Genomic DNA, 23,809 nt, shown 5'->3' with positions numbered 1-23,809 from the left:
AGTTTAAAATTTGGATTTAACAACTTAATTTAAATTGCTACTGAAGCCATTATGATCAAATGCAAGTGCTAATGTAATGTGTCAAATTCTCATTGAGGTAAAAAAAACTAAGAGTACATTTCTGAGCACAGAATTGAAGATTTTGCTTTAAAACATTTTGCTGAGCTGAGCAAAAATTGGAGTGTAGTAATAATTATTTCATGTTTCCTATAATTTATTAATAACTAAGTTGATTATCTTATGTAAAAAGGAATGAAATCAACCTTTTTAATAAGTTAGGATTTTTTGCGAGGGTGAGACTCCAAAAAGAATCCAAGGATATTTTTTCTTTTCTTTTTTTTTTAATTGATGGGACAGAGCTAAGGGTTGTTGGTTTTTGTTGTTTTTTTAGTAGAATTTTTTGTTTGATTTTGTTTTGAAACCTTAAGAGAAGGAATTGAGTTAAGCAGATGGTCTTACTTTGCATTGAGGTCCAAATTCTTAACTTTTTATGTTATAAGTATGTTTTCCATTTCATATATATGTGTAGATTGACAGATAAAAATCTAATAATTGATTTTTTAGTTTTTGGAAGAAGGTGAAAATATTGATGCCCAAAATGTACCAAAGAGAGCACACAGTTTTGATTTCTTAATTATAACACCAAAGTGAGTTTGGATAATTTTGTCCTTATTTTATCTTCTGTGTTGCCTTTTTGGTGTGTTTCTTCAAGGGTGGAGTATGCTAAAAAAGGAGTTTAGTGCTCTGCCCTTATTAGTCATGTTTAAAGTAGCATACTTTTCAAAAACTATTCAGGATTTTTGTTACACTTACTAAAATACAAAATAAAAGATAATTCAATTATTTTTTAATTAGCAGTCCTTAAAAAAATTTTGATGGCTTTGTTTTTCTATAATTGTCACTTTCCACTGACTCTTCTCCTTCCTTATCCCATAGAACATGCCCTTATACGTAACAGGTAAAATAAGCCAAATTAACACATTGGCCATGTCTGCTAATTTAAGCCTACTTTTCCACCTGTTGTCTGTCTGCTGAGATGTGAGGAACAGTCTTTCCCATCAGTCCTCCAGAATAATGATTATGGATATTATACTGGATGAAAGTACAGTAATAAAACAGTCTTCAAAAAGGAATGAAGTTCAATATTTTTATGATAAAAATTTCTCCCCCTAAACTTATGTTGTATCTTACAGTGTTATACTAGGTGGCCTTGGGTTTTTGAGGGTTATTTTAGCATAGTGAAATACCTTTTCTAGATCCTTGGCAAAGCCTAAAGCTTCTTATATAAATGTGAGTTGTTCATAGTAACCAAAATGAATAGAAAGACTTTCATGCATGTCCCTGTCAACAGATTGTGTTTGTGGTCCGAGGACCAACGCAGGTCAATTCAGAATAACTTGTTGTTTAAGTGTGAAGGTGGCTGTGTTCTTCATTGGTGGAATCATAAATTGTTGAAATATAAAAGAATTTCCTTTAGGAACTGAATTAAAACTCTTAAAATAGGCTTTTTTTCCTCTGTGAGATCAATAATATTTAAATCATGTGCATATAATAAAGACCTGTAAACATTCTTAGTTTTTCTGATAATTTTTAGCCTACTGAAACATTAAGCTTCTGATCTCTTCCTTTCTTATCCTTTTCTGTGAAAGCGACTTCATAGATCATACAACTTTAGAGCTGGAAAGGTTCTTTGGAAATCATTCTATTGCAGTCTTCTCATTGTTCCTTTCTTCATTTCTTTATTCTCTCTTCTTGATTTTTGATACTGTTTTGAGTAACTTCTTTAACTCCTTAGTGTATGGAGATGTTGGTTCCTGTAGGAAAAAGAGCTCAGGGTGACTTGCAAGCAGGTATAGCTTTATACCAAATGGCCAAGTCAGATATTTGTCCCTGATCCCCAGTCCCAGGTGTAACTTCAGACTCCCTCTAGGTGTCTAGAATCACCTTTAGTTTTTCTAGTGACTAATCAGAATAGCATTTGGATTCATTATGAAGCTCCTGGTTTAAACTTTTTTCTCCCTTAAATTGTTAACAATTGTTAATATTAACAATTGTGTGCACAGTACTGTGCTAGGTACCGTGGAGGATGCAAAGAAACAACCTAGTGTCTGTTTACAATAAACTAAGACCCTCAAAGGTACACCTTGTTCACACCATCCTCCAGCCAGTCTTTTCCAGGTTAATTATTCCCAATTCCTTCAGTTAGTCTTTTCCAGTTCCTCATATCTGTCAAGACTGTTTTCACCATCTTTGCTGCACTCTTTTACACCCTTTCTTGTCCAGCAGATTGAATCCTTATTCATCCCCTCCTTGAATCTTCAACCTCTCTTGTCAGTTGGTTCTTTCCCTACTGCCTATACATTTAAGTCGTCCTTAAAGTACCCACTAAGCCTATCATCACTTATCTCTCCTTTTCTCAGCCAGATTCCCTTAAAAAGTTGGCTACATCTGTTGCCTCTAGGTTCACACCTTTCAGTCCTTTCGACCCTTTGCAATCTAGTTTATAACTTCACCACTCATTTGAAACAGCATGATCTTTGCAAAGTTACTAGTGATCTCTAAATTGCCAAATCCGATGGTCTTTTCTCCATCCTAACCCTTCTCTCTATACATTATTTGACAAATTAACCACCTTCTCCTCTTGAATGGTCTCTTCTCTCTAGGTTTTTATGATACTAGTCTATTTTGGTTCACCTCCTACTTGTCTGATTAACTCTTCAGTTTCCTTTGCTGACTCATCATCTACATCGTATCACTTGATGGGTGATCCTGTCCTAGGCTCTTTTCCCCCTCTCATGGTAACTTTCTTAGCTTCCATGAGTTTGGCATCATCTTTATACCAATCACTCCTATATTTCTGTATCCAGTTCCAGTTTCTCCCACTAGCTTCAGTCTTACATTACCATTTGTCTTTTTGACATTTCAGACTGGGTGTCTCAGAGATATCTTAAACTTATGTCTGAAAGGGAACTCGTTATCTTTATCTCTAAATCTTACATTCTTCCAAACATCCCTACTTTACTTGAAGATACCACCAACCTTTCAATGCCTCAGGTTCATAATCTTCGCATCATCCTTGATTCTTTCCTTTACTTGCCCTGTGTATCCATTTAGTTGCCCAATCTTGCCATTTCTGTCTTCATCCCTTTTCTTCACTCATACCTTAGTTTAGACTGTCATCATTCCTTGACTAGATTATTTCATCTGTCTCTTAATTGGTCTCCCTGCCTCAACCGTCTTTTCTACTTAAGTCTACCCTACACATTGCTGCCAAAGTAATTTTCTTTAAACACAGATCTGACCGTGTGAGTTTCTTAATCAACTTCAGTAGCTTCTACGATAAAATTTAAACTTTTCCTTTTAATGCCCTTCTATACCAGAGGTTTCCAAACTTATTTGGCTTACCTCCCCCTTTAAAAAAAAAATTAGTTCCCTCTTGGAAATCTACTTTCTTTAACCCTTTAACTTTTTTAAAATCTGTGCCATTTAAAAAAATACTTCTTTTAAAAAAGACATCTTAAATTTAGTGATTTATTGTAACATTGATATTGAAACATGCAAATGGTTTCCAAAATTCTCTTCTTTATACTTCCACTGCCCCCTTATTTTTATTTAGTGCCCCCAATTGCAACAGATGCTACTTATCCCTCCCCCTCATCATTCTAGCACCCCTCAAGGGGAGGTATCACCCACTTTGACCCACTGTGGCCTATAATCTATCTTTCTAGTCTCGTTGAACATTACTCTCCCTTATGCCCTCTGTGGTCATTGTTCCTTACTTCACATACTCTCGCTTTTCTGTCTAGATTTGTACTAGTTGTCCCCCAGACTCTAGTTCCTTTTCTTCTTTTCTGAGTATTTCTCTCTTAACCTGCAAGTCAGGTACCATCTTATGTGTGAAGCTTTTCCTGCACCCCTCAGTTGGTAGAGCCTTTTTTACCAAACTATCTTGTATTTAACTACTTTGTACTTAATTAACTTTATATTTATGCTGCATATGTACTTGTGTATCTCCTTCATTAGAATATAAACTCCTTGTAAGGATTTTTTCATCTTTTGTACTTACTTATGTCCCCAACACCTGCAACAGTGCAGTGTCTGCCATGTAGTAGTACATGCTTAATATAGTCCTTATTGATTGATTGATTTATGAATATCCATCTTAAACTCTGGTACCCTGAGCTGATACCTCCATATTTCTTGAAACTGTACTTTTCTTAGTGTAGTCTCAGATGCAGTAACCTTTTTTGACTACTGTATTACATGACTAACTCTGTATTGAGCCCACTTAAACCTTTAGGTTTTTTATCAGTCAAACTTATGAGACTATGCCTCCCCCTTCTCATACTTGTGAAGCTGTGTTTTTTGGAACCCCAAGTATAAGATTTCAAATTTATCCTATTGGGTTGTGTTTTATTATATTCAGCCCATTTTTTTAACTTGGATACTGTTACTAAACGCTTTAAAGTGTTTAGAGCATACAAATAGTAATTAATTGTGGATCATAGAGCCATGAAGGAATCGTAAGCTAAGCGCTTTATGAACTTTATAGTACTATAGAAATGTGAGTTCTTTTTATTATTGTTTCCTTACCTTTCATTATGACTTTGCAAATATCCTATTATTATTTTCTTTCCCTGTAGATGTTTTAATATTATTTCAGATAGAAAATGAACTTGATGGATCATTGATTTGATCTAACATGTCATTTCTTAAATTCTGGTCATTTGAAGTCTGATCACTTGTGATCAGAGACACAGAAGGTCAGTGCCATAGAGAGGTGTTTCTTCAGTATCATTCAGGATTGCTGAATATCTTCAATATCAAAAGAATCAGAGTTGCTTAAAATATAAAGATACCAGTGCCATAAAATATAGGTACTCATATTTGGATGATTAAGTTAACTAATATGACATTCTGGTTTGTTTATTCAGAGAAAGAAACATGGGATAGTTGAAGGAACACTTGGTTTCTAAGTTGAGTTCTGACCCTGTCATTTAACCAACTATATGCTGTTGAGCAGGATGTTTAGTGTGCTTAGTTTCTTCTTAGATTATCTCCATCTTTTAACATTACATGAGTCTAAAATAATTTATTTTTTCAGTGAGAAGAACCATGTCTTACGAAGGGGAGTATTGTGTCATGTATTTTCTGAGGAATTTGTATTATGTCTTAATTATTTTTTTTAAGAGTAAAATGTCAGAATATTTACTTTCTGAAGCATAAGATAGATTCTCTTGATGTTTCCTTGGTAGAAGGAGAGAAAGACTGTGATCTGGTTCTGTAGTCAGGAGCTCTACCTAATCTTAGCTATTGTATTAGCCAAAGGGAACACTAAGTTATTTTAAACATCACTTTCCATGAAATTTGGGCTACCTGCTAGATGATAATTTAAGATCCACTCCAGCTTTGATTGTATTTCTTCTCTTAGAGGAAAAACTTAGATATACAAGTCAAATACCTCATGGAACAAGACTGGTAAATTAAGACCTGAAGCTCTCTTATATTTTTCTAATACTACAGTGGATAAGTATCAAAGCAACGTAAAAACTGAAAGATAATTTTTAAACTTATGCTAGACTTGAAATATAGATTAGAAGTTAAGATCCATTTTATTTCATCAGTTTTTCCTAGTAGTTGTACTTACAGATTTTAATTGGAATATTAACTAGTGTTTGGGTGGTTTAGTTTACAGTTTAAAGTAGTCTGGTTGGGTTGCTGTCACACACTGTATTGAAATGTAAAATAAAAGTTATGATAAATTATACATAAGCTGCTTTCTAAGACAGTTGCTCCGAAGAAGTATCTAGCACAGCCCTTTTTAAAATTGCTTGAGATATTTAAGTATTTACATTGTTTAAAAGTTAGTTTGACCCAAATATATACATATAACACACATTTAAGAAGTGCTACAATTGACATTTTAACAGGTAGTTTTAGTGTATTCTTTCATATATTAGCTTCTGCCTTTTCTTCAGAACGGATAGTTGGATGCATGTTTTTATTGCAACTATGTAGCTCTCAGTCTATCCATGCCTTAACTTTTTGTGAGGTGCATGTTTATGTCCTATAAATGTTCCATAGGGATCACATCGTATGAAGGTTTTTTGAGATTATAGATTGTTTCATTCTTTATCTTTGTCCTCCCCCAGGGCTTGACACATAGTAATCACTTAATAAATGTTTGTTGATTGTTTGGTAGACTAGAGATTGAAGAATTTAGAGTCCATTTAGTCCAGCTCCCTAATATAATAAGGAAATTGAGACCCTAGGAGAGTGGATGATGTAGTTACCCAAATCAACAGAAGTAGAAACTTGAAGAGCTGAGATTCAAATTTAGGTCTTTGTTCTCTTTGCTTTTGTGTGGAGGCCTTTTGGTTAGATTTTTCTGACTTTATGTGGCTTCCTAAGCAAAGATGCAGACAGTCTTATTAATTAGTTTTCCTCTTTTTATATGTCTAGCCCACCTCCTTTTCTGATCATTTGACTCTTTAATAATATTGATAGTGCTACTTCTGGTTCAGTGCTCTGCAACAAAAAATTAAATATTGCCATCAGTCCTAGGTGGCCCCTTTGTGCTTTTGTAGTGATTATGGAGAGGTAATTCAAAAGGGTGCTCAGAAGGTTAAGGCTTGCATATTTTTAGACTATAAATATGACCAGTGAGTTGACATGCTGCTGGCAAATAAGACATGATGAAATTTAAGATGTTGTAATGCTTAAAGCATCTGACTTCTGAAGCGCTAAATATTGTAAGGAGAGATGGTAATACATTTTTTCTAAACTGTGAGTATAAACATCAGTTTTGACCTAGAATATGCTAATTATTAGCTACATTGATTTTATTTTTAAATTTATTTTTATTAGCATTTGTTATTTTTCCCTTTCACGGACACCTTCCCTCATCAAACAATAAAAAGTAAAAGAAAACCCACAAAACAAGCATTTATATCTATCAAAACAAATTTCTGTGTTGGTCATATCCAAAAATGTAAGTCTCATTCTGCATTTTAAGTTTATCACCTTTCTGGTGGGAAGGTGTGTAACATGTTTACTCTTTAGTTCTGTGGACTTGTGGCTTATCATTGCATTGATTAGAGTTCTAGAATCTTTCAACGTTATTTTTGCATTGTTGCCATTGTATATATTGTTCATATTCACACTATTTAACATGAGTTCTCTCTTCATTTGACATCATTTATCACTCCTTTCCCTTAGCAGAGGCAGTGATTTGAAAATCCCTCAATAAATTGGTTTCAGATTAACTGTCACAGTCCTTGTAAATATCCTTTTAAAGGGGTATGTGTGTATATGTGTGTGTGTGTGTGTATGTGGTGTGTGCCTGTCTGTCTGCCTGTCTCTGTGTCTCCATGTTTCTCCTTCAAAGCTATCCTTTCTTAACATTCTTTACTGACCCCAGATAATCTTGGACAGCAGAATTCAACTCACTCTTCTATTTCAAGAGATCATTAGTAGTTTTCAGTCTTCAGTACTTCATATGTAGTTATGTTTATGTATGTGTGTATGTATGACTAATCAGTTGAAAAGAAAGCAAATAGAGGATGATCTTAGAGTGCAGAGGCAGGCAGTTTCAGTTCTTGTAATTTTTTGATCTATTTGACAATGTTCTATTTTTTCTAGTTTCAGAATCTTAATTAGTAATACTAATAATGTAATATTCTTTAACCCTAATAAAACCATTGGTCGTATAGGTGGTACTGTATATTTATTGTTTTCTGTTGCTTTTTTTTTTCATTTGTGAAAGGCTTTTTTGTCAGATCCCTAGAAAGGGAAAAATTATACTTTAAGTATTTTAAATGTAGATAAGTACAAGTCTTACCTCAATATGATAAAATTTCTGTCTACTCATTTCAGTAAATCTGTATAAGATTCTAATGAGAGAATAATTTGGATAGCCTCTTCAAATTCATTGTGAAGGAACTGGACCTAATTTTTCCACATATGTTATAAAAGAAGCAGCTTGATCTAAATGATCTCAAAGGTCTACTCCAACTCTGATTCTTTTCATCTTTACATTAATCTTGGTCTGCATTTTAACTGTGGAATTGTTTTAAGAAGCTCTCAATAAATGTGGACTTTTGTTAATTTTTTTATGTTATTTTTTAAAAGTACATATCACATAATAGAATAGCAGTTGAGTGACATTGAGGTAACAGTTGAACCAAATGAAAACAATTTAGATTGTTTTCAAATAGTTTAGAAAGTGTGGCATTTAAAAAAAATTATTTAAATTATTGGTCTTTAGTAAATAAATAATTTATAGTTTAATCAAGTGAAAAACCTCTAGCTTTTATTTGATGGTAATGAGCTTTATTTTCAAAATTCATAAAACTTGTCAAGCTATTTGTGAAAATGTTGTGTTTATAAAGAGTGATGTCTGTATGCCTTTGATTTGCTGATATTTTGTTACTTGTTTTGGGATATATATATAGAGAGAGAGACAGAAAGACGTATAATGGTGATGTAACTATTTTTAGTTTCCTCTTTAAAAAAGTCTTTTAAGACTGTTTCTGCTTTTTTTTCTTTCCTTAAATTGAGGATAGCTTACCAGGCAGGGTTACAGGATCTTATCTTGTATAGCCCTTACAGATGCTATAGAGTTGGCAAAGAAATCTTAGGGTTTACCCAGAAATTTCATGTATGATCAAATGGTCATGTCATCGAGTCTTGTTAACAAAATCTTTCTAACCAACGTAACAAAAATAACATCCCAATTCATTAAATAACAAAACTACTTTGAGCTTTGTCAACAGCATTAAATGAAATTGAGTAAGTCCATTTGCCTTTATCTTGGTTTCATTCAGCTTTTAACATTTTTAGAAAGCACAGGTCTCAGAAAGAAGATGATGGTTTATTCTAATAGGAAGTACTAATATTGCTTCTCCAAAGGCCTTTTTGCTTGGGTAAGACACATGGAACAACCCATTCAGCTCATTCCTTCTGTATTTATTTTGAACTTCAAAGCTCCTAGTTTTAACCTCTGGTTCAGTCCCATCTTACTAGATTTAAGCGGCTTTTTGTTGTTTTTTTTTTTCATGCAGGTTCTGCTCATTAATCACCACGAGTGTGGATCTGAAGAAGAATTAATTACCTCTATTTTTTTGAGTATGTTTAACTTCAGATACACACAACGTAGCCTCCTTCCCCATTAGATTCTTAGAAGGTAGTTATATTTTTTACAGTCTCCTTCTTGTGACTCTTAATAGTTGTGATCAATAAGAATAAAAATTATACCTTACATACTGGGCTACTGCATGCAAATCAGTTCATTTAAAACCTCCTGGAGGTCTTTCGCATGCCAGACATAAAACCATGAGTGTGTGTTTGTGGAGGTAACCATGTTCAAAATAAATTTAAGAGTTAAGTTCTTTTCACAAGAATCTGGGGAAGGGTAACTTACATTGGGGGACCAGTAACTCTTAAGGGGCTTCATGTAGTTTGAGTTAAGATCTTTCAGAATTATTTTGAAGTGGGAATTGATATATTGATATTTTAGCCATATCAGGAAGTGGGAGGGTATGTTTGTATAAGTAGAGCTTAACTTGAACTTGCACTGTGCTTAACTCTGTGTTTAAATGGGCTGACTAATTATGCCATGCCCTCGCAGCCAAATGCTAATGTATAAGATAATTGATATTGGTGAAAATTTTCAGATAAATTAATGCTGCTTTTTTCCTTCTAAATGACTGTGTGGAATAAAGTATGTAAATGTATTCATTTTGTTTAGGGGTGGAAAAAGGAAAGAATTTTAGCTGAATATCCTGATGGAAAGATAATAATGGTTCTTCCTGAAGACCCAAAGTATGCACTTAGAAAGGTAAATTTTCATTATAATTTAATGTTGAATAGGCAATATATTTTCCTTTGTGGCTTTATAATAGCAGCTAGGTGTATATGTATCTGCTTACTGACTTTTTTTCCTCTTGGTCTCCAATTTCTTCAAGCAGCTAAATGATGTATCAAAAGCAAAAGAGCTGTGAACTTGCTGTGACTCTGTTCTTCCTCTGCCTCTCTTTTTGCAGAGATCACTGATTGTGTTTACTGGTTGTTGATGTGCAAATTACTTTGTCTCTGTCAGTTCTTTATTTCATTGCCCCTAGCAGCTCTTCCTCTAGTCCTAGCCATGTGCTTTTTACCCCACTTCCTCATGTAGAAGATAGAAGCTGTCTGACATGAGCTTCTTTAGTTCCTCCCCTCTTTTCTTCAGAACTTCTCAGGATCGTTATATATTTTACCCTCTTTTCTGGTCTTAGATGATAAGTATCCTGGTACCCTTTATCCTCTCTAAGGCTAAACCCTCTGTCTGCATCCTTGATCCCATTTCTTCCTGTCTTTTCTTGGACCTTGTTCTAGCAGTCATCCTTTTCTTGAATGCAACAATTGCTTCTATTCATATTAGCCAATGCTGTCTCTCTCCTCCCCTATCCCTACAGTGTGGTTTCTGATCCTTAACCTTCTATTGAAAATGTTCTCTCAAATTTCACCAGTTACCTCTCCTGGTAGCCAAATCCAGTGACCTTTTTGCCCAATTCTCATTTTCTTTCACATCTGCCGCTTTAGACACTGTTGGCTATCTTAGGAAAAAAATTTTTATTGATGTCTTTTGGTTTTTACATTGTCAAAAGTAAAAAAATGTACTGTCCATACTCTTCGCCTCTTTTTAAACCATATTTATTCTTTAGAGTTTTGTAACACTTTTGATTTATGTGTATGCGTGTATGTTTCTTTCCATTTACATTATTGTAATGATTGTATATGTTGTTTTCTTGGCCCTGCTTACTTCACTCTGCATTAGTTTATGTAAATCTTTCCATGATTCTTTGCTTTCAACACATTCTTCATTTCTTACAGCATAGCAATATTCCTTTGCATTTATATATCACATTTTTTTTTTAGCTAGTCCCCAGTCAGTGGATGTCTGTTTCCAATTCTTTGCTGTCACAAAAAGTCCTACTACAAATTTTTGATGTGGAGACTCTTCTTACTAAAGGACTCATTGTGTGCTCAACCAACAATGTTTTCATGTGCCTGTTTTTCCACAGTCCTTCTAGCATTGACTATTGCTTTTTTTTTGGTCACTTTTTTCCTAATTTTCAGGGTATGAGTTGAAACCACAGGATTGTTTTAATTTGAATTTCTTTTATTACTAATGGAAGCATTCTTTCATATGGTTGTAAATACTTTGCATTTCTTCTTTTGACAACTATATGTTTATCCCCTTTGACCATAACTCTTTTGGGAATGACTATTGTTCTTTTATGTGTATCTGTTAATTGTTTGTATATTGCATACCAAACCTCAATTAGAGAAATTTATCGATAATTTCCCTTTTTATTTTAGATGTGTTAATTTTGTCTAAGCAGAAGCTTTTTGGGTTTATGTAAACAGTTATCTATTTTTTCTTTTGCAATTGCCTCTATTGGTTAAGAATGCATCTCCTTTCCTTAGCTCTGAGAGGGACATGAGCACTTCTCTTGTAATTTTTCTATAGTGTGATCTTTAAAATTAAGGTCATGTATCCATTTAGAATATATTGTCGAATATGGGGTGAAGCCTACTTTCTGCCAGAATGTTTTTCTGTTTTCTCAGTAGTTTTTATTAACCAAGGAGTTCTTTCCTAAATAGTCTTTATGTTTTCCAATTTACCAAACACTCAGTTGAGTTCCATTGTTCCTAATTCTCCCATATGTAGTCTAGTCCATTGACTTGCCTTTCTTTTTTAATCAGTGCCAGATGGTTTTGTTGACAGATGCTTCATGATACATTTTGAGCTCTTGAAGTGCTTTCGCCATTTATCCCTATCTCTTTTCCTTTGATCATCATTTTCCTTGATATTCTCGATCTTTTGCTTTTCCAAATGAATTTTGTTATTTTATCAAGTTCTATAAAGCATTTGTTTGATAATTTGATTCGTGTAGGATTAAAAATGTAAATTAATTTTGATACTATTGTCATTTTTATTATATTGGCACAGGCTAGACACAAGCACTGAATATTTCTTGTGCTGTTTAAGTTGTTCTTTATGTTTATAAGGAATACTTTGTAATTGAATTTGAACAAATTTTTTTGCATGCTTTTATAGATTGATTTCAAGGTGCTTTATTCATTTTATGGTTATTTAGAATGAAATTTCCATTTCTATTATTGCCTGTTGGACTTTCCTATTATATACATATGCAATTGATTTTTTAAGGTTTATTTTGTAATCTACAACTTTGCTGAAGCTGTTAATTATCTCTATCAGTAACTTTGCTGATTCCTTGATTTCTGAATGTACCATTGTATCAACAGATAGGGATAGTTCTGAAATCTCTTCTTTGCATGTCTTTCTTTAATTTCTTTCTCATCTTATTCCTTTTGCTAGCATTTTCAGAACAATATCAAATGATAGTGGCGATGCTGATTCCTTTTTTTTTTCATTATTTTATTTGTTTTCAGTTTTCTACAATCACTTCCATATATCTTAGATTTTTCCTCCCACTTTCCCTGCTACCTCCCCACTTCCTCCCTGAGATGGCATACAGTTTTATCTAGGTTCTACACATATATTCCTATTAAATATATTTTCTCCTTAGTCATGTTGCACAGAAGAATTAAAATGAATAGGAGAAATCATATAACAAACCAAAACATAATACAAAAGAAAATGATCTGCTCCATTCTGTGAAAGGACTAATTCCATAGTTCTTTCTCTGGATGTGAAAGGCATTTTGCCTTAAGAGACCGTTGGGAATTATTTAAGTCCTTGCTTTGCAGTGAAGTACTAAGTCTACTAGAAAAATTCCCCGCACACTGTGGTTGTTGCTGTGCACAAAGTTCTCCTGGTTCTGCTCCTTTCAGTCAGCATTAGTTCATATAAGTCTTTCCAGGCCTCTCTGAAGTCTTCATGTTCATCATTTCTTATAGCACAATAGTATTCCATTATATTCATATACCACAGTTTATTCAGCCATTCCCCAACTGATGGGCATCCCCTTGATTTCTAGTTCTGGGCCACCACAAAAAGAGCTGCTGTAAATATTTTTGTACATGTGGGACCCTTTCCCATTTTTATGATCTCTTGGAGATACTGTCCTAGAAGTGGTATTACTGGGTCAAAGGGTATGCACATTTTTGTAGCTCTTTGCGCATAGTTCCAAATTTCTCTCCAGAATGATTAGATCAGCTCACAGCTCCACCAACAATGAATTAGTGTTCCAGCTCTCCCACATCTTCTCCAACATTTATCATCTTCCTGTTTTGTCATGTTAGCCAGTCTAACCAGTGTGATGTGATACCTCAGAGTTGTTTTGATTTGCATCTCTCTAATAATAGTGATTTAGAGCATTTTTTCATATGACTACAGATAGCTTTAATTTCTTTCTCTGAAAACTACCTGTTCATGTCCTTTGACCATTTATCAATTGGGGAATGATTTGTATTCTTGTACATTTGACTCGGTTGTCTATATGTTTTATAAATGAGGCCTTTATCACAGACACTAGTTGCAAAAATTCTTTCCCAGTTTTCTGCTTCCCTCCTAATCTTGGTTGCATTGGGTTTGCTTGTGCAAAAACTTTTCAGTTTAATGTAATCAGAATTATCCATTTTGTACTTCATAATGCTTTCTACCTCATATTTAGTCAAAAATTCTTCCTTTCTCCATAAATCTGATAAATACACTATTCCTTGCTCCACTAATTTGTTTATAATATCAGTCTTTATACCTAGATCATGTACCCATTTAGACTTTATTCTTGTGTACGGTGTCAGTCTGTGCCTAGTTTCTGCCACACTGTTACCCAGTTTTCCCAGCAATTTTTGTCAAACAGTGAGTTCTTATCCCAGAAGCTGGGGTCCTTGGGTTTATCAAACAGTAGATTGCTATATTCGTTGACTACTGTGTCTTGAGTACCTAACCTATTCCACTGGTCTACCCTTCAGTTTCTTATCCAGTACCAAGTGGTTTTGATAGTTGCTGCTTTATAATACAATTTGAGATCTGGTAGAGCTACGCTACCTTCCCTAGCATTTCTTTTCATTAGTTCCTGATTACTTTCTCATTTCTGAATACATCTTTCTGTGGTTTCATGAATATCACACTTTACTGCCACCTCTCACAGATTCATTGCCCACTATGTGCAAGATTCTGGGAGTACACAGATGATTTGTAATAGTCAACAGGAATTTATAAAGCACTTACTAATGCGTCAAGTGCCATGTGAAGTTCTGAGGATACCAAAAAAAAAAGCAAAAAAAAGTGGAAACATTGTCCTGACCCTAAAGGAGCTCACACTCTAAAGAGGGAGACAACATATAAGTAACTGCACATCCAAGCTATAAACAGAATAGATGGAAGATAATCTTAGAGGAAAGGCACTAGCAGCTATGGGGACCAAGGAGGTCCTTTTGAAGAAGGTGGAATTTAAGGTAAATCATGAAGGGGGCCAGAGAAGTTGAGAGACAGGGGGTGAAGAGGGAGAGCATTCCATCCATGGGACACAGCCTGTGAAAAGTGGAGGATTGGGAGATAGCTTATCCTATGTAAGGAGGGCAGTACAGCTGTATTCTAGAGTCTTTAGAAAAGAGTTCAGTGTAAGAAAATTGGCAAGTAAAGAGTTCTGGTTGTTCATATGGGACTTTTGGCTTTATATGCCATTCAAAAGATTTGATTTTTGGTCATAGAGATAATAAGGAGCCATTGGAGTTTATTGGGGTGGCCGGGTGGGGGAGGGGTGTTCGACATGTTTAGACTAGTGCTTTAGGAAAATCACTTTGGGAGCAAAGTGAAAGATGGGCTTGAGGCAGGGAGACCAGTTAGAAGATTATAGGGCCCTTTGGAGGTTATATAGTGTAACCTCCTTATTTTTATTTTTTATTGATGCTTTTTGTTCTTGCATTCACCTTTCTTTCTTAATATAATTCTCGCACCCCTTCTCCCCTCAACCCAGTGAGCCATCTTTTGTAACAAAAATTTTAGAAGAAAAAGAAAAAAGGAAGTTCATTAAAACCAATCAACATAGTAGAATTTCATATATATTAATTTGCATATACATATTTGATCAGATATGATTATCTGAAAGCATATGCTGTATTCCACATACCTTTGCACTGTAAGGAGGGAGATGCATTTTCTCAACGTTTTTCCTGGGCCAGGCTTGGCCATTGTAATTATGTAACATTGAGTTTTCTTTTTTCTTTCTCTTTACATTGTTGTAGTCCTTATCTATTTTCCAGTTCTGCTTATTTTACTCTTAACCAGTTCATATGTCTTCCTGTGGTTCTCTGAATTCATATTAATTATTTCTGTGTATTAATACTCTGTTACATTAATTTGCCACCATTTGTTCAATATTTTGCTACTTGATGGGCACCTGTATTTTTTCTGTTCTGTGCTACTCTAAAAGAGCTGCTTTGGATATTATTCATATGAAACCTGCCTTTGTATATTTTGACCCCTTTGGGATATATGACTTGGATAGGATCTCCACATTAAAAGTAAGAATATTTTAGCTACTTTTTTTTTTTTAGCATAATTCCAAATGCATTCCAGAATAGTTGGACTAATTCACAGCTGTCCCTTGCCTATCAATGTACCTTTCAAGACTGTGTTCCCTGGGTTTGATGTTTCAAACTCTGTGTGCGTGTGTGTGTGTGTGTGTGTGTGCGTTTGTTGTCTCAAGAGAAAAAGAGCTTTTTAAAGATTTTATTATATGCCAAGCCTTTTAAGTATGACTATTGCATTAAGCAGCAAGTACCAAAGTACATGTTATACATGATACAGAAATGGAAAGCCTGCATTTGTTCATAGCCCAGAGATCCTGGCACAGATCAGTTATACTTCCAGGGCTCTAGGTAATTCTCATGGGCAGGAAGTTTTTGCTTTTTAAATATTTTGATAACTGAACATGTTTCCTTCTTACTCCTATGTATTTTATTTTATTCATTTTAAAACATTCTGAGAAGGGGGTCTATAGGCTTCACTATAGATTACCAGTATTGTGACACAAAAAGGTCAAGAACTCCAGCTTTAAGGCTATAAGCTGCAGAGAAGTTACTGACTAATAATAATGCTAATGATAATAGTGATAGCTCTTACATAGCACCTACTGTGTGCCATGTGCTAAGTGCTTTACAAATAATTATCTCATTTGATCCTCACAGTAGCCTTGTAGGTGATATTATGAGGCAAGTAGAGGTTGAATGACTTGCCCAATGTCACACAGCTAGTAAGTGTCTGAGCTGGATTTGAACTCAGGACTTGCTATCCCCAGACCTGGCATTCAGTCCACTGTGGCATTTATCTGCCTAGGTACATTAGTAGAGTGGCTTCCCCAATACCAATGAAATCACAATTATCCCAATCATACAGGACTTACTGACTTCAATATAGTATTCCTTTGTACAAATGTATTATCTTCATATAGTTTCATAAGTTCATTGATACAGAGTTGGAAGGAAACTTAGAGATCATCTAGTCCATTGGTGTCAAACTCAAATAGAAATCAATCCCTGCACATGCATATTGACTTAGAAATCACAAATTAGCATTATCTGTGTTGTATGGTATTTTTATATGTTTTGTTAAACTTTTCCTGATTGCATTTTAGTCTGGTTATGATCCCACGGGAGAGGCCTTGAGTTTGACACCTCTGATCTAGTTTAATCCTTTTGTTTTGTAGATTAGAAGATTTAGGCTTAGAACGTGACTGGCTGAATAAAGCATTTATTAAGCACTTACTATGTGCACAGAACTGGGCTAAGCAGTGAGGATACAAATAGAGAAAAAAGCAAGATGGGTTTAGTTTTCAAGGAACTTGAATTCTAATGGGAGAGACAACCCATATGGAAAGTATCAGCTATAAGTAAGATGGAAAATTTCTGTGATCCTTAAGGTGCAGCAACATAACAATGTTAATTCTGCTTCTTTAAGCGATTTACGAAGGTCACCCAAGTAGTAAGAGGTAGAACCAAGATTTGAACTCTGATGATCTGACTCCATACCTAGCACTCTTTAGTACATACACCATGCTGACTTTCTCAATTTAAAAATTTTTTTCTCTCTATTTGGCAGGTTGAAGAAATTAGAGAGATGGTAGACAATGACTTGGGATTCCAACAAGCTCCACTCATGTGCTCTTCTAGAATTAAGACTCTTCTCTTTATTTCTAATGACAAAAAAGTTGTTGGCTGTTTAATTGCAGAACATATCCAGTGGGTGAGTAATTTGCTAAAAAATGATCATAGAGTGTATTGAACAGATTATTTTAAACATTATATTTTCAATAAACCTGCTATGTTTCAAGAAAGTGTCCGCTTAAACATTTTAGTTTTAACGGTTCCATCCTACATGATATTTCATTGAATATTTAGTACTTTAATAATGCGTCACATCAAGCTGGTGAAACTACTTATCTGGTAAAATATTACTCCATGAGGAAACAATCCCATTTTGGTTTCATTATGATAAATGTTAGAATATTTCATACTTTAACCTAAAATTCCAAGATTTTCGAGATAGTATTTAAATAATAAAACTTGTTTAAACTATTAGCTTTATTAAATATTGAGTAAAATGTTTGTCTTTAATTAAAAAGCATTTCTTAAGCACTCACTGTTTATCACATTTTCACCTCAGGTGCCACCTCATCTGTGAAGTCTTGCCTGTTCTTTCCCAGGTGTTAGTTCTGCACCTCCACTGCTCATATCACGTTGTGTTTAATCATCTATGAATGTGTTCCCTGTAGAATAGAATCTCCTTGAGGGCAGTCTTTCTTTCCTTTGCAAACCTAGAGCACAGGTTATGTCTTGAACATAAAGATACGCATAGGCATAGGAAGAGGCAATGGATCTGTTTTCCATTAGTCCAGGTGCATGTACCTTCTCTGCATCTTAAAGCCTTTAAAGTACCAAGACAGTCATTATGTGACAGAGGCAGGACTTGAAACCAGGTCTTTCTGGTTTCCAGGTTCATTTTCTGTCTCCTCTGCTTCAAACATAAAAGGTTATGTAATGTTTTTCAAGACAGATCAGTTAAATGTATTGCTCTAGCTCTCAGTTTGCTGATCTAAAATAAGTAACTCACAATTTCTATGTAGTGCTTTGTGGTTAAATTATCTCATTCCTCATAATAATACTATGGGATTAATAATTCAAGTAATAATCAATTTACAAGTATCAGTTAATCCCTTACTCTGTTCCAGTCGCTGCTAAGCACTGTGAATACAAAAAAATGTGAAAACTCCTGTTCTTAAGGGGCTTACATTCTAGTGGGAGAGACATGTGAAATAACTAGGTACATACAAAATATATACAGAATATATAGGTGAGACTCAGGTTAAATGATTTAAAAATCCAAGTGACTCAACTGTCAAATGGCAAAATCAGGATTACAGACCAGGTCTACACAATTTTTTTCCTGCTCAGGCACCGTGAGGATTCTTTGTAAAGAGAATTCATACTACTCTCTTTGTTGAGGCTTAGGATCCTGTTAACTTAGTAATAGCACAAAAAGAGTTGAAGCATGTGTAAATATTCTGAGGACCACTCTTCTTTGAAAAGCTATGATGATTTAATTTCATTGGCCAGTCCTTACTTTTCCTTCCTTTTACACTGTTTTTTGTGAAAATACATCTCTGTGTGTGTATTTGTTTATGTGTGTTTTCTTGGTACTTTGAAAAAAGTTTAATAAAAAAAATTTTTTTTTCTATATTTTATGACTTCAGTTACTCTTTTATAAACTCTGCTTTATCCCATCATTATAGTTGCCACATCCTCAGCTGGGCTGGCATATGCTCTCAGAAGATTGTGAAGGAAAATAAAAAAGGATTAATTTCTAGATTCTTGAGAACTTAGTACCCATTATTCTAAATACATCAGATAGTTTGGGGGATGGGATGGGAAGTGTTCCATTGAGCTCTAGAACAGAGGAGATGATAATTATTTATGTAGTGGTTCTATCTAATGGCCCAGTTATACTAGAAAACTGGAGATTGCAGAGATGAAAATATGTTCTTAAATTTAGTACAGTGTGGGTAGATACCAGACATACTACTTTGTAAGCCTAGCTAGGTCAAAATGAAACATGTATTGACTAAAATATTTTGTCGTAATATATTTTAAATTTAATTATAGGGCTTTAGAGTTATAGAAGATAAAGTTCCAGATGTCAATTCAGAAAAAGAGAAAGTTATATTTGAACGGCAAAAAGCATGGTGCTGCTCAACCTCTCCTGAACCTGCTGTCTGTGGGATTAGTCGCATTTGGGTATTCAGCATGATGCGTCGTAGAAAAATAGCTTCTCGAATGATTGAATGTCTAAGGTAAGTAATTTAGAAATAGGAATCTTAAAAGTTTTTTCTTTTTTATTTCTTATTTACAGTTTGTTTGCAGTGCATTTTGATAACATGAAAGTAGTTACTATGAATCAAATCATTCAGAACACAATATGCAAGAATGTCACACAGCATACATCATTCAAAATAGAACATAAAAAGTGTCCATTTACTTATGTGCAGGAACTTGAGACATTTTTTCTATCAGGACATTTCTAAATTTTTTTCTAAGACCAATAGACTTTCTTTGCTTTTGTTGTAAGTTAGAATATTAGGGTCATGTCTCAGATAGTCCTGCAAAGCTAAGCAACTCTATATCTGAACCAAAAAAAGTGAGTATTTCTTGAAAATGTTTCAGCACTGAGGCAGTTATAACATATTGGCTCTCCAGCTTTAGGCACCATACCAGGCTCTGTTCATAATATTTAATGAATAGGCTCATTTAAAAGCTATTCTGTTTTACAAAGATTTTTTTAAAAAATATTTACCAAAATACTATAAAATGTCTTGTGAACTTAAAAAGGTATAATTTTAAACTCGCAGTTCTTTGTTTCTAATACTTCATTTACCTTGTTTGGCTTCTTTTTTAAATAATATTTTGAAATAATAAACCTTTACAGTAGATCATCTTCAGAATGTAAGATATTTGATTATGTTCAAAAATAAAACAACTTTGTTTAAGAAGTTATACTTTGGAATTAAGGAAATCAAGCTAGCTAATTTAAAATTTTGTTGACTTGGGAAGTAATCAAAATGTTTAGATTTCAATTAAAGTTATGTAAGCCACTTTCCTAACAATCCTAGGAAGCTAGGTGACAGAGTGGATAGAGGGTGCTGAACTGGTGTCAGTAAAACCTTAGTTCAGATCTATCCTTGGATACTTCCTAGTTGTAGGACCTTGGACGAGTCACTTTTATCATCTGTAAAGTGGGGATAGTAGCGTTCTGCATGGGGGTAATAGCAGTACCTGCCAGTAATGTATGTGAAGCGCTTTTACACATCTTTGAAGCACTACATAAACACTAGCTTTTATTATTATCCTGGGAAGGTTCCGATCCACCATTACTGTGGCACAGGCCGTTTACAACACAGCAGTTTAATTTCCAAAGAAGTAATTGAGTTCTTATGAGAACAGTAATACCTTAGTGTTTTAAAACTTAACTAGATCATATAGACATTACTATTTCTGAAATACATTGAAGAGGGAAAGCTCAATGATGTTCTTTTTAGTATCTTTATAAATAGAAACATGTAAACTGGACTGGTTTGTAAACTTTATACCATCTAGTCATTTTATGGTCATGGAGATTCAGTGAACCAAAATGAAAAATGACTGTTCCACACCCTTTTCCCTTTTATTGACTGAAATCTACCCTTTTGTTCCCAAGGTAGAGTTCTAATCATCCATATTTTCTGTGTGACATTTAGTGAATTTTTATTTTGAACTAAGTGGTTTTAGATGCCCTATCTTTTTGGTCTTAACACTTGGAAGGTCCAACTGGTTTAATCACTTGGAAAGTCCAACAGTTTTATTCACTGAAATCCATTATCATTTCTTCTGGTGAAATCCTTCAGATACTTCTCAAGAAACTCCAAATTTGGGAAGTCAGCCTGTGATCTTCTGGTCACAGATGTCAGTAAATTTAAAGGTGTGGAATTGAGTGGATTTGGTCAAGAAATGACCAAATTTTTTTGTTTTGCTCTGTCCCCCACTGACTTGTAGATGCAGCTCATTCAGAAGGCTTAGGAAGATGGGCTACAGAGCAACAGCTTGTTGGCTTGATTCTTCTATTGGTGAGATGTAGAAGGAAGAGTTGAGGAAGAAGAGGCTGGCAGTTAGTCAGCTGCATGCAAGCTTTGCCTCCCTGATCATTATAGACCTGTAAATGTGTAGATACTGCAAGAGTGGTGATAGTCATAGAAGAATTGTCGCTTGTACTTTTTACCTTTTGAGAATGAATCCACTTGGTGGAAATGAATACAGACTTGGTCTTAGATTGTGCATATCAAATCTCTTGGTGATTTATCTTGGCTGCTTGCTCTACTCACTCACCTTGCAGAGCTTTATCCATTAAAATCTCTTTCTGCAGGTGGCAGTAATAGAGGAGAGAGAATTCCTAGGCAAGTTTCCTTTCTTAGTAACTTTAGCGAATTAAGAAGATGAAATTGTTAACTAATATGATCACAGACTTAGAGTTGGAAGGGATTGTGGAAACCTTGGCCTAAATGCCCTCATTTTACAGATGAGACAACAGGCCTAGAGAGAGAAAGCAACTTGTCCAAGGTTACACCTGGAGCAGTGATTTTAGTGGGATTTGAACCCAGCTCTCCTCTAACTCCAAATCTGATCACTCCTTCTCCACCGTTCTCAAGAATTATTATATGAATTTCATTTATGCTCTGCTTGATGTTTATTTCCACAAATAATTTTGGGTGCCATTGAAGTTCCTTCCAGTTTTTTATAGTCCCATGATGAGGTTATTAGAATGGCATGATGCCTGTTCTGAGATAGTTAAGCAATGTGGTATTTTATTAAAATTGAAACCATGCAGGGATAGCCAGAAGAGCTCCAAACAGTTCCAAGCTAACAAACTCTTTTCCCTTCTCCTTCTCACTGTCACTTTTCTTAGCTAAACCAGGGCTTCTCAAACTTTTTCCACTTCCTTGTCCATCTTGTGCTAGATCTTGTGTTATCGTTGAGTGCTCCAGCAGCACACGCACGCCTACAGTTCTGTGGGGCTGGGCACACAACAGGAAATTGTTGCTAATTGGAAAGTAATAAATTTAGGCAAACTTGTAACTGTAAAAGTTGAATAGTATGTGTGATGAATAAACATTTGTAGCAGTTATTTTGGAATTGGAATCATATTCTGTTACCCATGGAGTCTTCCAGTTCAGTTATCTCCTGTGATTTTAAAAAAGTTTTTATGAGGGTTTAATAATATGATACTTTTTATGCTGTACCGTGTCTCCTCACCCCTTTTTTCTTTCTTTTTCAATTAGGAGCAACTTCATATATGGCTCATATTTGAGCAAAGAAGAAATTGCTTTTTCAGATCCTACTCCTGATGGGAAACTCTTTGCAACACAGTACTGTGGCACTGGCCAGTTTCTGGTATATAATTTTATTAATGGACAAAAGAACTCTTAATAGAATCTTGTCTATGTTGATCTGACTACATCTGCTGAATATTATGGATTGGTTGCTGACTTTAACCAGGAGCTAGGGCCATTTTTATTACAATGAACTCAGGACTGGTAACAACCAAAAGGTTGTTCCATTTTAATAAAATTGGAAACAATGCAGTAATAGCTTAATTTTTTTGTTTTTTTTAAAAGAAGATATTTTGTTATCTTTTACAGAAGTTTATGATTGTATTTTATCTATAGTTATTTAGTCATGTTTACATGCAGCAGATAATTAATTGTTCATAGTGGACTGTAAACTAATGCAAGGACTATGGTCTCAGTGATGAGTATATATACTGAAGTTCCTAATATGGTAATATATCAGTGCTGCTTGGTACTGTATCTTTTTTTATACTGAACTGCTGATCCTAGTTTTGCTTTTTAAGCATAAGAGTTTAAAGATTGTATTTTAATGGAACTTAATTGCTTCTGGGATGTTGTTAAAGGAGGAACAACACTATGTTTTTTAGAAAACAGTGGCAAAATTAAAAGCTCCAGGATGTTTGTATGTACTTGCCCTCATTTGCACATACACTGAGGAAGTAGGAAGTTATGTGAGATGCTAGGTTTTTTTTTTTCCTTGATAGGCAAGAAGAGTGAAGTAGGAGTTAGTCCAAAGAGAGTGGGACTTTTCCCTCTGGAAAGTTTCCTATGGCTAGAATTTAATGGTAAAAAACAAACTGTAGGGGCAGACTATTGTACATCTTGCTCCTACTTGTGTATTTCTATATATCCTACAAGAAGACAAGCCCGATTATTTCAAGTTTACCAAATTCCTGAAAAAGATTTTTTGTAATTTATTAATAATTAAGATTGAAGCTAAATCAAATGGCCCTGGTATCTGCTTTATTTTTCCTCAAATACTGCACTGGATATATGCCTTTATTACTGGACTTCACTTTTATACTTGTCTGTATAATGCCCTCCACTTTTAAAGGGTTTATATGTTGAAAAACTGCTGTGGCCTTTCTTGAACTGTATATAATGTAGAATAAAAGAATAACTTGATAGACTTTTCTAAATTATATCAGTGCTGGCCTGATGTGACCCATATGTTGTCGTCGTTTTGAATTGTGATTGAGTTCAACCCCTTTGAAAATTTGATGGTTCAAGAGTCTTTGCCACCATTTTGCTCAAGTGCAGGTGCTGTGGCATGAAGTAATCCACAGCTCACATCTTCAGTTCACTGAGTCTTGTCAGTTTTCTCTGCCCTTCAAGCACTGGGCCAAACTGGAATTCACCTGCCCATCTCCCACCATGCTCTACTTGCTTTCCTTACACCTTTT

At 34.6% G+C, this 23,809-nt stretch overlaps 1 protein-coding gene across 7 annotated transcripts in view; it reads left to right on the top strand.

The window, feature by feature from the left end:
• The window catches only part of ESCO1 (establishment of sister chromatid cohesion N-acetyltransferase 1), a 56,226-nt gene extending 32,678 nt beyond the window's left edge, over nucleotides 1–23,548 (top strand). For 6 of the 7 annotated variants that reach the window (XM_072604364.1, XM_072604367.1, XM_072604366.1 and 3 more), the window contains 4 exons: nucleotides 9,749–9,838; nucleotides 17,075–17,218; nucleotides 19,135–19,322; nucleotides 22,338–23,548. In XM_072604364.1, the coding sequence (XP_072460465.1) occupies nucleotides 9,749–9,838; nucleotides 17,075–17,218; nucleotides 19,135–19,322; nucleotides 22,338–22,485 (570 nt within the window). In that variant the 3' untranslated portion in view covers nucleotides 22,486–23,548. Of the gene's footprint in view, nucleotides 1–9,062; nucleotides 9,185–9,748; nucleotides 9,839–17,074; nucleotides 17,219–19,134; nucleotides 19,323–22,337 lie in introns of all 7 variants that reach the window. The other variant, XR_011966068.1, reaches the window with a different exon arrangement.
• The last annotated feature ends 261 nt before the right edge of the window (nucleotides 23,549–23,809 follow it).

Source organism: Notamacropus eugenii, chromosome 4 (genome assembly GCF_028372415.1).
Source record: "Notamacropus eugenii isolate mMacEug1 chromosome 4, mMacEug1.pri_v2, whole genome shotgun sequence".
NCBI lineage: Eukaryota > Metazoa > Chordata > Mammalia > Diprotodontia > Macropodidae > Notamacropus > Notamacropus eugenii.
This window is presented reverse-complemented; position numbering and strand designations above follow the sequence as displayed.